Source organism: Ovis canadensis, chromosome 1 (genome assembly GCF_042477335.2).
Source record: "Ovis canadensis isolate MfBH-ARS-UI-01 breed Bighorn chromosome 1, ARS-UI_OviCan_v2, whole genome shotgun sequence".
In the NCBI taxonomy this organism is placed as follows: Eukaryota; Metazoa; Chordata; class Mammalia; order Artiodactyla; family Bovidae; genus Ovis; species Ovis canadensis.
In genome coordinates, this window is record NC_091245.1 from 133,020,713 (window position 1) to 133,035,133 (window position 14,421).

General features: G+C 40.7%; 1 protein-coding gene across 6 annotated transcripts in view; it reads left to right on the forward strand.

Moving 5' to 3' along the window:
• The window catches only part of APP (amyloid beta precursor protein), a 313,643-nt gene that overhangs the window by 61,468 nt on the left and 237,754 nt on the right, over positions 1–14,421 (forward strand). For all 6 annotated transcript variants that reach the window (XM_069549724.1, XM_069549735.1, XM_069549746.1 and 3 more), the window contains exon 2: positions 5,967–6,134. In XM_069549724.1, the coding sequence (XP_069405825.1) occupies positions 5,967–6,134 (168 nt within the window). The remainder of the gene's footprint in view (positions 1–5,966; positions 6,135–14,421) is intronic.

The following is a 14,421-nucleotide window of genomic DNA, read 5'->3' on the forward strand; positions in this document are numbered from 1 at the left end:
AAGGATTAAATGAGGTACTTTATTTGGCCTTGAAAGGAGTTCATGCTCAAATCTTCTTGATTGTGATGCTGCAGAATAATTACACTGAAAATGGAAAATTTGAATGTTTTAAAATATTTTTGTGTGTGTGCAGAGGGTATAATTGTATTATGCCCAGGCTAACAGAAAATTGTTTATATGAGGAAACCATGGCTGTGATAGAAGTAGCATCATGTTGTACTTTTTAAAAGATACTCACTATATAAAATCTAATCACTCCAAGGAAATTGTGTACTGATTAAATAGTAGTCAATACTCGACTATAGGAGGCCAGCTATTCAGACCAGTGAGAAGTTCGTTTAAATGCAGAAACCAGATGGTTTTCGTTAGCCACAAACCTTAAAATTACATAAATCCACGGATGCTAAGCTATGGATCTGTGCCTTCTCCTTGCCAAGCTAGACTTCTTGGCCAGTGAAACAGAGAGTTCCTTGTTCCCTCTCTCTCTTTTAGTTGGGACTGTGTGGGGAGGAATGCTGCCAAGCCAGCTCTATAAGGAATTTTGATCTCCTTGATGATAATAAAGAGAAACTTTTTGGAGAAAGGGAACACCCAGTTTGAAAGACAGTGAGAGAACTTGTTTGAGAAGTTGGTTTTGTGCTTGTAAATTGCACCGATTCTAGCTAGGTGTATGTTTCCAGGGTCACCTCTGCAGAGTGGCCCAGATTAGGTATATATATTTTATTTGTTTGTTTTAATTTCCCCTTCAGCTTTTTAAAAGCTGTTCTCTAGCTAACTTTCTTTTGGAAAGTCCATTTTCACTTGGGTAGCTTGTCTGTTTATGATGACCATAAAATATGGAGCTGGCAGCAAATGGTTGTTTTTAAAAGATTGACAGCATTTTTTAGGTGTAGCTTTGGGTCTCTGTAGTTCAGAGCATTCTGTAAATAGCCTGTTGCTTCTGAGGCAGTGTGCATGCGCCCTTGTTTCAGCCGGTTATTCTGTTCCTTGTCACTGAGCACTGTTTTCCCATGGGAAAGCATCTTTGGTCTTATGATGTCAGTGGAAAGTCATTCAAGTTATAAGAATTATCTTCGTCTTCAGTCGCTCTGAAATGCAAAGACTATGAATGGCCATTTATAGCAGGATGCCAATCTTTTATGTGTTGTCTTAGATTTCTGCCAAGTAACATTAAGTTGTTACTTTAGATGGTGTTAAGATGAAAGCAAAATTAAAGTAATAGTTATTCAAGTGGGTATATTTCCCATCCACTCAAGTTTGTATTTTCTATTAAAAAGAGAAATGTTTTGTAAAAGTTAGGGATAATTACCTTTAGGATGACTTTGACAGGGTATTGTCACTAGCTGCAAATAATTTACTCTAGGATGGAAAGATTTCATTTTTAAGAGGGTTCATTTTAACAAGTCCTGAAAAGGACACTGTGTATGATGTATTCAGCCATTTTTTGAGGCTTCATTCGGGGAAAGGGATTTGGGGGAACCTGTTGGGCCCTTGGAAGGCTAGGTATTATCCTCTGTGTGACCCCCTTGCGGTGGTCACAGTCTCCTTCTGTTTGAATGCCAGCGAGTGAGTGGGCTTCTCTCAGAAACCGGGCTTTGTTTCTTAGATGGGTTATTTGACACCAGTAAGGATCCTGGGTTGTTTGTCTTAATTAACTGAACCAGGGATATGTTACTTAAAACCTGAAATTCTTTGCAGGTGGACTTCATTAAGAATAGAAAAGCTTCAGGTTCAGTTTGTTCTCTACTATTCCCTTACTCTGATCTTGTACGCAGCTGGTGCTGGCTTGGAAAAGAATTTTTGTCCAAGAAATAACGTTTTTGTGATTGAAGTATTTATTTATAAAGGGCTTCTTGTAATGTCAAATGTCACAGTTATGCACATACAGCCAGTTTTATAATTTCCAGCATAATAAGTTGTCCTAAGTATTGAGGAATCAAGGTTTGAACTATTAAACAGCTCCATTCTAAGAAAATAGGCATGTTAATGATCGTGACTCACCATACTTTTTTTTTTTTTAAGTTGGTACTAAATCTCATGTGGTGGAAATCTGAAAGGAATTGAAGCATATGTCTTCTTAACTCCCATTGTCAAAAGGAGAAAATCATAGGCAATTAAAGATGTATTCCAGTAAGATGATAGGGCCATAATCAATTCATTTGAGGGGAATGAGAAAGTGATTACCACCATTTGATAGTGGGAATATAGAAACATACAAACAGATGGCAATTAAAATAATTGTAAAGTCAAAAAGACAGAAAAATAATGAAGAATGGGAAAAATAGAAAGGTGGTAAAAAGTCAAGGTAGGAAAACTGGAGAAACATTTGATGTGTTTGTCTGATAGAGTGGCCAGTGTCTCAACTTACCAGTGCATCTGACAGTTTTAGCGCTAAAAGTCTCACATCCTGGAAACCTCTTAGTCCCAAGCAGACTGGTTGGTCATGTTATTATCAGGATAAGCACTTGCCTGATTTACTACCTTGTCCCTAAAGACACAGTGCCTAGCATGTATTGTATACTCAAATTTACTGAATGAAGAAATGTTAGTTGCTTTATTTATGTATTATTGCTGTTGTTATATTTTAGTTGCCACTCAGCAGCAAGGAGGTGAAAGACTTCTTCAAGTAGGTAAAAGAGAAGCAATGGCCTAATCTTTAGGAATGTCTTATTTGTGGCATTGAAGGATTTTGAGTTAGTAAGAGGATAATCAGAAAAATAGAGAGCCAGGCTAGTTCATTGCAACAGAAGCTAAGCGGAAAGACTTGTAAGGAAGAATTCAGGTATGGCAAAGAAACTGAAAAGTAACAGGTATTGGAGAAAAATACTTTCCTTTCTCAGGAAGTTATACGTAACCTTTGAGAAAATTGTTCCAAGGGTGGGAATGTAAACCACAGTATAAGAGTCTAAAGAAGCAGGTAAGAAGGTGGTATCATTGAGCATTTAAATCACCATCTGATAGGATTTGTTGGAAAAAATGAAAAAATAATAATTCTTCTAGAGCAAAGATAGGTAAACTTGGGGCCACTGGCCAGATCTGGTCTACTGCCTGTTTTATGAAGAAAATGTTCCTATGAAGCAGCCACACCCATGTTGTCTGCGGCTGTTTTTGCATTGCAGCAGGGGACTTAAGGGCTGCCTGCCAATGCAGGAGACATAAGAGACACAAGTTCGATCCCTGTGTCAGGAAGATCCCCTGGAGGAGGGCATGGCAACCCACTCCAATATTCTTGCCTGGAGAATCTCATGGACAGAGGAGCCTGGCGGGCTAACATCCATAGTGTTGCAAAGAGTCCAGCATGACTGAAGCAACTCCAGGCACACACAACAGAGTTGAGCAGGTACAAGAGACTGTATGGTTCACAAAACCTAAAATATTTACTGTCTGGCCTTTGACATAGAAAATATGTTGACCCTCCCTGCTCTAGAATATAATAGAATGGGAGGAAATATTTTTTGTCTGTTTACTTTTTATTTCAGTAGAGGAGATCTGAGCATATTTGTGGATGTATTGTGAAGCTGGAGAAACGGAAGAACTTATTGGGTATCTTATTGTTGTGTAATACGTTACCTCAAAACTAATGGTTTAGAATAACAAAAACTTATTATCTCAGTTTCTGTGGATCGAGAATTTGGGAGTGTCTTCTGGGTGGTTCTGGCTCGAGTTTTCCCTTGAGGTTTCAGTCATGTCAGCAGGTGAAGGCTTGATGAGGCCGTCGGGTGTTTCCAAGCTCATTAACGTTGCTGTTAACAGGAGAGCTCGATTCTGCATTACATGGGCCTCTCCACAGGGTTGCTTGAGTGTCCTTCCAACATGGCAGCTGGACACCGCCCCCCAATACCAAGTGATTGTCCCAGACAGCAGCAAAGCAACCCTAAGGCCCTTTACAGCCTTGCCTTGGAAAACATATATCATTTCTGCCCTATTTTATTTGCTGCAACAGAAAAACCCTGAATATTTTATGGATGACAGTGATGAGAGCATTAATCTAGGAAGTAGGGACTATTGAAACTCTTGGAAACTGGCTGCCATGGGGGAGAGAAATTGGTACCTCATGTTCCTTGAGGGGAGGATTTGGAATGAAGGGCCTTCCTGTTGTCAAGGAGATAGAAACTGCGGTGAACTCACTGTGGAGAATCTGAGTACAGAGAAATGTTGAGATAGAGAAGGGGGGAATTTGTTCAACAAAATTATTACCAACCATGGTAAAAGATCATTAGTCTCCCTGTTTGGTTAGGGGTAAGTTCTCAAGATTCTTAGACTGGAAGTCTTTGGGACAAGAATGAGTTTGAGCGGAATAAAGTACCATGGCGAATACAATGGTGATTTCATTATTAGATTTTTAATTCCTTGACAGTGGAATTTAAAAATAAATGTATTAACACATAAATTGTATGTATTTATCTATATTATAAATACATTTTATGTCCTTCATTGCATCTAATATGGGGCCTTGTCTATAGGTATCTGACTACTTGACTTTCTTGCGATGTTATTATCTTACTACTTAATTCAGTAAAACGGACAAAGTGTATATGCTGTTTTTTGAGGATCAAGGCATTGAATTTACTCTTATTCCCTCAGGAAAACTGTGAAACTTAGCGTTTGTGGAGCATTCTGCTCAGACTGTTTCTTTGCAGCTGTTGGAGCATGGGCCTCTCATTTTCCGACTTGGAAATTATAGGTGGTGGGGAAAGCTCCAAACTGGGGAATTGAGGGATCCCAGCTACTCTGCTGACAGTCCAAGACTATGGCTTGCATTGCTATTTGTTACTTTGGGCATCAGAGAAGCAGAATCTTACTAAATGCATTTTACAAAGCAGAACTAGAAATGTAGAAAATGTTACCTGAAACGTGATTTTAGAGATTGTGCCCAGTAGCTTTTGCTTAGGTCTGAGAGGTCTCAGATGAGTTCAATGCAAGATTTTTTTTTTTTTAAAGGGTAAAAATCCTCTTAGGGATTTATGGACAAAATATGTATGATGATGACTAGAATGGACAGATGTTTGATCTATTTTTACATTTCTGTGGGAAGAAGTGTCAGGAAGCTCTTTCTTTAACCAAAATCTCTTGGTGTAATTTTAGTGTTGTTGTTTTTTTCCCTCCTGTGAGCAATTTTTAGGCATGACACAAGTTATTCTAGAATCACCCGGTTCCCAGCTACATGAATGGCTTCTGTTGGAAGTTAACTCTTCTTGGCATGGACCTCACACATTTCCTCGGCAGCTGGATTTAACCAGGGAGGAATTACTTGGCCACCATGTCCTGTCTTTTGATTCTTTGGTTTTGAATAAGACTTTCACTCTTGCCAATTATTTTTCATCTCTTGCTGATTTTTTTTCCCCCCTTTCTGAGCTATCAGAACCTCATAAGTGGGGTAGTATGGATATTTCAGAACTTCCATTTTCCCCTTTTAAAAATATTTATATGGGAAATTCCCTGGTGGTCCAGTGGTTAGGACTCAGTGCTTCACTGCTGTGACCCAGGATCAATCCCTGGTCAGAGAACTAAGATCCCACAAGCTGTGTGGCATGGCCAATGTGTGTGTATATATATATATATATATATATATATATATATATATATATATATGCTGTGCTGTGCTTAGTCGCTCAGTCCTGTCCTACTCTTTGCAACCTCATGGACTATAGCCCACCAGGCTGCTTTGTCCATGGAATCCTCCAGGCAGGAATACTGGAGTAGGTAGCCATTCCCTTCTCTAGGGCATCTTCCCGACCCAGGGATCAAGCCCAGGTCTCCTGCATTGCAGGCAGATTCTTTACCATCTGAGCCATCTGGGAAGCCCAGGACACATAAGCTTAACCCATAGAGATTCATAATTGAGAGTTCCCAAGAATAGAGCTATTTTTTGCATATTTTTTGCCATGTTTCTCTTCATAGCCCTTCCTCCAACCTCCACCCCAGAGCTATGGATTTCTATAACTAACTGAAACTTACTTTTCCAGGTGCCCACTGACGGCAATGCCGGCCTGCTTGCAGAACCCCAGGTGGCCATGTTCTGTGGCAAACTGAACATGCACATGAACGTGCAGAATGGGAAGTGGGAGTCGGATCCATCGGGGACCAAGACCTGCATTGGCACCAAGGAGGGCATCCTGCAGTACTGCCAGGAAGTAAGTCTCCGCGGGTGGCCCGCGGCTCATGTTGGATCCCATGCGTGTTTCTTGTTCACTTAACTTCTTTCATATTTGTATTTTATCACTTGCAGTGAACATCTTGGTTCCTAATGACTCACCGTACCATATTCACTTGCTTTGTCCTACAGTATTACTAAATTTACTAAACTATTAGTAAAACCAACTTAAGTATAATCTTGTATGTAAAATATACTTCAGTTTTTTTAAGAAAGAGAAAACACTCAACTGAGCAAACTTTAAGGTGTCTTGGCACGTCTGTTTATCTTTAGAGTATATCCCACTATGGCTGTGTAGTCGAGGTATTGTGTTTAAAAGTAACTAGAAATTGGGAGATTGGGATAGACACACTATTATAAATAACGAATATGAACCTACTGTACAGTGCAGGGAACTCCACTCAACACTAATGATCTATGGGAAAATAATCTAAAAAAGAACACAGATAACCGATTCATCTTGCTGTACAGCAGAAACAAACATATTATAAATGAACTATACTCCAATAAAAACTTTCTAGAAATAAATAAAAGTGACTAGAATGAACTTTATGTTATCAATTTGATATATTTTAGCTCACTTATTTGTGTAGATTTAATTTTCGTTTTTCTCTCCTTCTTGTTACTATTTGAAAACGTAAAACACTTAGATTACCGAAACACTAAAGTAAGAAGCTGCCCTCTGAAATCTCACTTGCCACCACCCTCTATTAATAAATATTTTCATCATTCTTGATTTATCCTTCTTGCAAAAGGAAGAATGGATACTTTTCCTTTCTTTCTTATAAAAACGATAGCTTACAGTAAGTACTGTTCTGCGCTTTGCTTTTTTAACATAACTTTTAGATCCTGGAAATCACCTCCTTGTCATTTGTAGAGATTTTCAGCCTTCATGTAATTTTTCCAAGTTTTCTTGCCATTATTATATACGGTGTTTGTTTTTTTTAAAATTAATTCCGTTTAAAATAACTGGAGTCAGGAAAGCTTGGAAAATCTGTGGGGTCGCAAAGAGTCGGACACGACTGAAGCGACTTAGCAGCAGCAGCAGCAGCAGCAGCAGCATCAAGGCGTGTTGTCCCACGTTTCTAGATAGTTACATATTCCTATAATATGTGACTCTTTGTGTTTTAAGAACATTTCAAGGAATTAGTCTTATGCCTCCTGACAAAGCAAAATTTCTTACCTTCCATAAACAAGAGATAATCTACCAACATTTTCTTTATTGTAATCTTTTGTGTACAAGAAAATTTTCTTTGGCCTTTTTGGATCCAAAATTGAAACTCTTGGAAACTGTGTGTTAATGTGTGTTAATGAAATATATATATTTATACATATATATACCCACATGTATATTTTTATTGATAGCACTATACGAAAAGACAATCTCTAAATTCTAACTCCTGTGTTTTGAAAAGCAAAATGGCATGGTGTTATCATAGTATATTGCATATCAAGTAATTTTTGTCCTGAAGGAGTATGAACCATGATGTGAAAAGATACTTGTTTGTGTTTAAGTAGAAATCACTAATATTTGTGTTCTTTATATTTTTCTAAAAAAATTTATTATATAAGCACTGATAACAAATTTACTTTGCCCAGCTATGACATTTCTAAAATACACATTTTTGGAAATAATATTCACATTCAATTGAAGACTTCCTGTAGTATGGTTTTAAGGATAAGTTACGAGTTTGGTAAATTAGGACTCTCCATGCATGCTTATAGGTTTTAGATACTGTTTTACTTTTCTGGATACACCTGCACATTACTGAATATTAAATACATTTTTCTGAAGGCTGAAACTCATTTATTTAATGACATTGATTGCATCATCATTTTCTGTTGAATGATTCTTTTGATGTACATATCATAGTTGGCATCTAAGGTTTTCTTCAGTGTCGGTTATAAATAACCAGACGTTTTTACTTGCATGATGACTATAAACATCGCTCTTCATAACCCTGAGAACAACCCTTATTCCCACTCCACTTAGAGATCCCACTAATGCCTGGGTAGCTTGGCTTCCTGTTTTAGTCTGTTGCTTGTTCCAGAGCTAAGCCACAGAATTGTTCTTTCCAGTCCCAGACTTTGCCAGATTGTTGGTGGTCATAGCGTGGTGGGAGTGGGAGGGGAGAGCGAGAGTGAGACCTTGGTTGTTTCTCCTTTGTCTTGAAATTCTGGTCTTACCTGCTTGTCTCAGCTCACCACCCACAGAGATTGTGTACAAGGATGCATACAGGCCAGAGTCTTAGATGGATTAGACAAAAGTTAGGCTCAGTTCAGTTCAGTTCAGTCGCTCAGTCGTGTCCGACTCTTTGCGACCCCATGAATCGCAGCACGCCAGGCCTCCCTGTCCATCACCATCTCCTAGAGTTCACTCAGACTCACGTCCATCGAGTCAGTGATGCCATGCAGCCATCTCATCCTCTGTCATCCCCTTCTCGTCCTGCCCCCAATCCCTCCCAGCATCAGAGTCTTTTCCAATTGGTCAATTCTTCACATGAGGTGGCCAAAGTATTGGAGTTTCAGCTTTAGCATCATTCCTTCCAAAGAAATCCCAGGGCTGATCTCCTTCAGAATGGACTGATTGGATCTCCTTGCAGTCCAAGGGACTCTCAAGATTCTTCTCCAACACCATAGTTCAAAAGCATCAATTCTTCGGTGCTCAGCCTTCTTCACAGTCCAACGCTCACATCCATACATGACCACTCGAAAAACGATAGCCTTGACTAGACGGACCTTAGTTGGCAAAGTAATGTCTCTGCTTTTGAATATGCTATCTAGGTTGGTCATAACTTTTCTTCCAAGGAGTAAGCGTCTTTTAATTTCATGGCTGCAGTCACCATCTGCAGTGATTTTGGAGCCCCCCAAAATAAAGTCAGCCACTGTTTCTACTCTTTCCCCATCTATTTCCCATGAAGTGATGGGACCGGATGCCATGATCTTAGTTTTCTGAATGTTGAGCTTTAAGCTCATTTAAGCTCATTTTTCACTCTCCTCTTTCACTTTCATCAAGAGGCTTTTTAGCTCCTCTTCACATTGTGCCATAAGGGTGGTGTCATCTGCATATCTGAGGTTAGTGATATTTCTCCCGGCAATCTTGATTCCAGCTGTGTTTCTTCCAGTCCAGCATTTCTCATGATGTACTCTGCATAGAAGTTAAATAAGCAGGGTAACAATATACAGCTTTGACATACTCCTTTTCCTATTTGGAACCAGTCTGTTGTTCCCTGTCCAGTTCAAACTGTTGCTTCCTGACCTGCATACAGATTTCTCAAGAGGCAGGTCAGGTGGTCTGGTATTCCCATCTCTTTCAGAATTTTCCACAGTTTATTGTGATCCACACAGTCAAAGGCTTTGGCATAGTCAAGAAAGCAGAAATAGATGTTTTTCTTGGACTCTCTTGCTTTTTCCATGATCCAGAGGATGTTTGCAATTTGATCTCTGGTTCCTCTGCCTTTTCTAAAGCCAGCTTGAACATCAGGGAGTTCACGGTTCACGTATTGCTGAAGCCTGGCGTGGAGAATTTTGAGCATTACTTTACTAGCATGTGAGGTGAGTGCAATTGTGCGGTAGTTTGAGCATTCTTTGGCATTGCTTTTCTTTGGAATTGGAATGAAAACTGACCTTTTCCAGTCCTGTGGCCGCTGCTGAGTTTTCCAAATTTTCTGATATATTGAGTGTAGCACTTTCACAGTATCATCTTTCAGGGTTTGAAACAGCTCAACTGGAATTCCATCACCTCCACTAGCTTTGTTCATAGTGATGCTTTCTAAGGCCCACTTGACTTCACATTCTAAGATGTCTCGCTCTAGATTAGTGATCACATCATCATGATTATCTGGGTCATGAAGATCTTTTTTGTACAGTTCTTCCGTGTATTCTTCCACTTCTTCTTAATATCTTCTGCTTCTGTTAGGTCCAGACCATTTCTGTCCTTTACTGAGCCCATCTTTGCATGAAATGTTCCCTTGGTATCTCTAATTTTCTTGAAGAGATCTCTAGTCTTTCCCATTCTGTTGTTTTCCTCTATTTCTTTGCATTGGTGGCTGAAGAAGGCTTTCTTATCTCTTCTTGCTATTCTTTGGAACTCTGCATTCAGATGCTTATATCTTTCCTTTTCTCCTTTGCTTTTCACTTCTCTTCTTTTCACAGCTATTTGTAAGCCCTCCCCCGACAGCCATTTTGCTTTTTTGCTTTTCTTTTCCATGGGGATGGTCTTGATCCCTGTCTCCTGTACAATGTCATGAACCTCTTTCCATAATTCATCAGGCACTCTATCTATCAGATCTGTGCCCTAAAATCTATTTCTCACTTCCACTGTATAATCATAAGGGATTTGATTTAGGTCATACCTGAATGGTCTAGTGGTTTCCCTACTTTCTTCAATTTGAGTCTGAATTTGGTAATCAGGAGTTCATGATCTGAGCCACAGTCAGCTCCTGGTCTTGTTTTGGCTGACTGTATAGAGCTTCTCCAACTTTGGCTGCAAAGAATATAATCAATCTGATTTCAGTGTTGACCATCTGGTGATGTCCATGTGTAGAGTCTTCTCTTGTGTTGTTGGAAGAGGGTGTTTGCTATGACCAGTGCATTTTCTTGGCAAAACTCTATTAGTCTTTGCCCTGCTTCATTCCGCATTCCAAGGCCAGATTTGCCTGTTACTCCAGTTGTTTCTTGACTTCCTACTTTTGCATTCCAGTCCCCTATAATGAAAAGGATATCTTTTTTGGGTGTTAGTTCTGAAAGGTCTTATAGGTCTTCATAAAACTGTTCAACTTTAACTTCTTCAGCATTACTGGTTGGGGCATAGACTTAGATAACTGTGATCTTAAATGGTTTGCCTTGGAGACGAACAGCGATCATTCTGTCGTTTTTGAGATTGCATCCAAGTACTGCATTTCGGACTCTTTTGTTGACCATGATGGCTACTCCATTTCATCTGAGGGATTCCTGCCCGCAGTAGTAGATATAATGGTCATCTGAGTTAAATTCACCCATTCCAGTCCATTTTAGTTTGCTGATTCCTAGAATGTCGATCTTCACCCTTGCCATCTCTTGTTTGACCACTTCCACTTTGCCTTGATTCATGGACCTGACATTCCAGGCTCCTATGCAATATTGCTCTTTACAGCATCGGATCTTGCTTCTATCACCAGTCACATCCACAGCTGGGTATTGTTTTTGCTTTGGCTCCATCCCTTCATACTTTCTGGAGTTATTTCTCTGCTGATCTCCAGTAGCATATTGGGCACCTACTGACCTGGGGAGTTCCTCTTTCAGTATCCTATCATTTTGCCTTTTCATACTGTTCATGGGGTTCTCAAGGCAAGAATACTGAAGTGGCTTGCCATTCCCTTCTCCAGTGAACCACGTTCTGTGAGACCTCTCCACCATGACCCTCCCATCTTGGGTTGCCCCGCAGGCATGGCTTGGTTTCATTGAGTTAGACAAGGCTGTGGTCCTAGTGTGATTAGATTGACTAGTTTTCTGTGAGTATGGTTTCAGTGTGTCTGCCCTCTGATGCCTTCTTGCAACACCTACCATCTTACTTGGGTTTCTCTTACTTTGGGCGTGGGGTATCTCTTCACGGCTGCTCCAGCAAAGCACAGCCGCTGCTCCTTACCTTGGACGAGGGGTATCTCCTTACTGCCGCGGTTCCTGACCTTCAACGTGGGATAGCTAGTTAGGCTAGAGAAGTAAGAAAGGGTCCAAACATCAGGCTTCGTGAGCCCTTTTAATGAATTTGGTCTCTTCTGTTAACAACAGGCTTCCTTGTGGCTTAGCTGGTAAAGAATCCACCTGCAATGCAGGAGACGTGGGTTCAGTCCCTGGGTTGGGAAGATCCCCTGGAGAAGGGAGAGGCTACCCACTCCAGTATTCTGGCCTGGAGAACTCCATGGACTGTATAATCCATGGGGTCGCAAAGAGTCAGACATAAGTGAGCAACTTTCACTTTTAGAGAAGGAAATGGCAACCACTGTAATATTCTTGTCTGGAGAATTCCGTGAACAGAGGAGCCTGGAGGGCTATAGTCCATGGGGTCACAAGGAGTTGGACATGACTGAGTGACTTTATACTTCTTTCACTTTCACATCTGTGACAACAAAAGTGTCCTTGAAGGTGTTTTTTTTTGTTGTTGTTGTTGTTGTTAAAGAAGGAGACTAACTTTACATTAGCATTTCCAAAAGTCACCCTCTTGCTTGGTCCCTCTGACTGCATTTCCAGTTTCTCCATTTCCTGGCGGCCAACTGGAGCTTACTCTTCCCACTCCCCACCCCATTCTACTAGTAACTCAAAGCTGTCAGGGTCTTAGACCCCACGATCTAGCAGGTGGGAGAGGGGACCAGAAACGAGGAGTCGTCCCAGACCTTCCCCAAGAATTTTACTGGTGCTTGGATGTTAAGACTGCAAGGAGATCCAGCCAGTCCATCCTAAAGGAGATCAGTCCTGGGTGTTCATTGGAAGGACTGATGTTGAAGCTGAAACTCCAATACTTTGGCCACCTGATGGAGAGAGCTGACTCATTTGAAAAGACCCTGATGCTGGGAAAGATTGAGGCCAGGAGGAGAAGGGGACGACAGAGGATGAGATCGTTGGATGGCAATCACCGACTCAACGGACATGGGTTTGGGTGGACTCTGGGAGTTGGTGCTGCGGTTCATGGGCTCACAAAGAGTCGGACACGACTGAGGGACTGAACTGACTGACTGGATGTTAAGAGACAAGTGCTTGTTTGTGACTTTTTAAATATACCTTTCATTAAAAATATCTAAGTGCAAGATGGTTATACAAATACTTTTCTAGAGCCCAATAGTTCTCTCTTCCTTCTTCAGACATATATCTCTGGGTGCCAAGGATAAAATACAATAACAAGTAGAACACAGGACTTGTTCTTAAAAGGGGATCTCAGGGGCGAGAAAGGCTTATAAAATAATTTTAGCAACAGAAAATTGAATGATGATGATGATGTTGGCACATGGTGATAATGTTCATGATGCCGGTGCCATCTAACTTTTATTGAGCATTAACAAGGTACTAAGCTACCTTGCCAAGTGTTTGCCCTCATGATGCCTCTGGGGAAGAATCCTAAGAAAGAACCTTGGTGAGTTGCAACATTAAGGGAATCAAAGTAAATTAGTGGAGGAGAAACAGTAGCTGGAAACTGAGGATCAGAACCAGGAGGTATTGTGTGCTGGAAGTCAAGCTAGGTTAATATCTAAATGAGAGAAATGATGGGGGTGCAAATGGGATGCAGACCAGAATTTCGGTTCAGTTCAGTTGCTCAGTCGTGTGCTACTCTTTGCAACCCCGTGAACTGCAGCACACCAGGCTTCCCTGTCCATCATCACCAACTCCCAAAGCTTGCTCAAACTCATGTCCATTGATTCGGTGATGCCAGCCAAACATCTCATCCTCTGTCGTCCCCTTCTCCTCCTGCCTGCGGTCTTTCCCAGCATCAAACCAGAAGTGGTTGAAGTATAATTTTTGACAAGGCAAGTTATGACTGTGTTGCACAATGAATGCATATCAAGGGTTTTCCTCAATTCATTAATTAATCAGATAACCTCTAAGGTGTTGTCCAGTTTGACTTGGAGAGATTTAAATTCTTTTTCAACAGACTTCATTCACAGGGCTGTGAATAGGAATCATCTGATCTGCAATGCATGAAACAGGAAACATTTGCATTGCTATCAGATTAGTATCTACCCATGCAGAGTAGCCTTATTGTTGCTGTTGTTCAGTTGCCCAGTCCCATGTCCTACTCTTTGCAACAGGGTTGCCTACAGCCAGTCAGTCAGAAGAACATACCCCATGGAATCAGATCTCCTTTCCCCACCACTTCCAGACTCTGGAAGACAGCACTTATATTTCACTGCTGAGACACCCAGTACATAATCTCTTTGGTCCATTTCTGAATCATGGACAATGTTTTATAATAAAACAGCCTCCTCACTTGGCAAATGGGAGAGCAGTTTTGAGGGAATAGCACGGGAAGAAAGTAAAATCGTGGTAGGTTATGGGCAGAGTGACATGTGTGGGTGATGCAGCCATCTGTGGCCTCTTTGAGGAAAGACCAAGAGGCAAAGAACTTGTGAGCAATTCCTGGAAAAGGGAGAGGCTTTGTTATTTGTTGGGCTTTGTCTTTTAAAGGGAAGGAACCTAAGCTGAGGAAATTGTAGGAAGAGCAGGTGTCCATCATATGAAAACTAGGCTGAAGTAGAAATAGAGAGAAATGAGATCCTGTTCATAAGTGATTAGCTGAG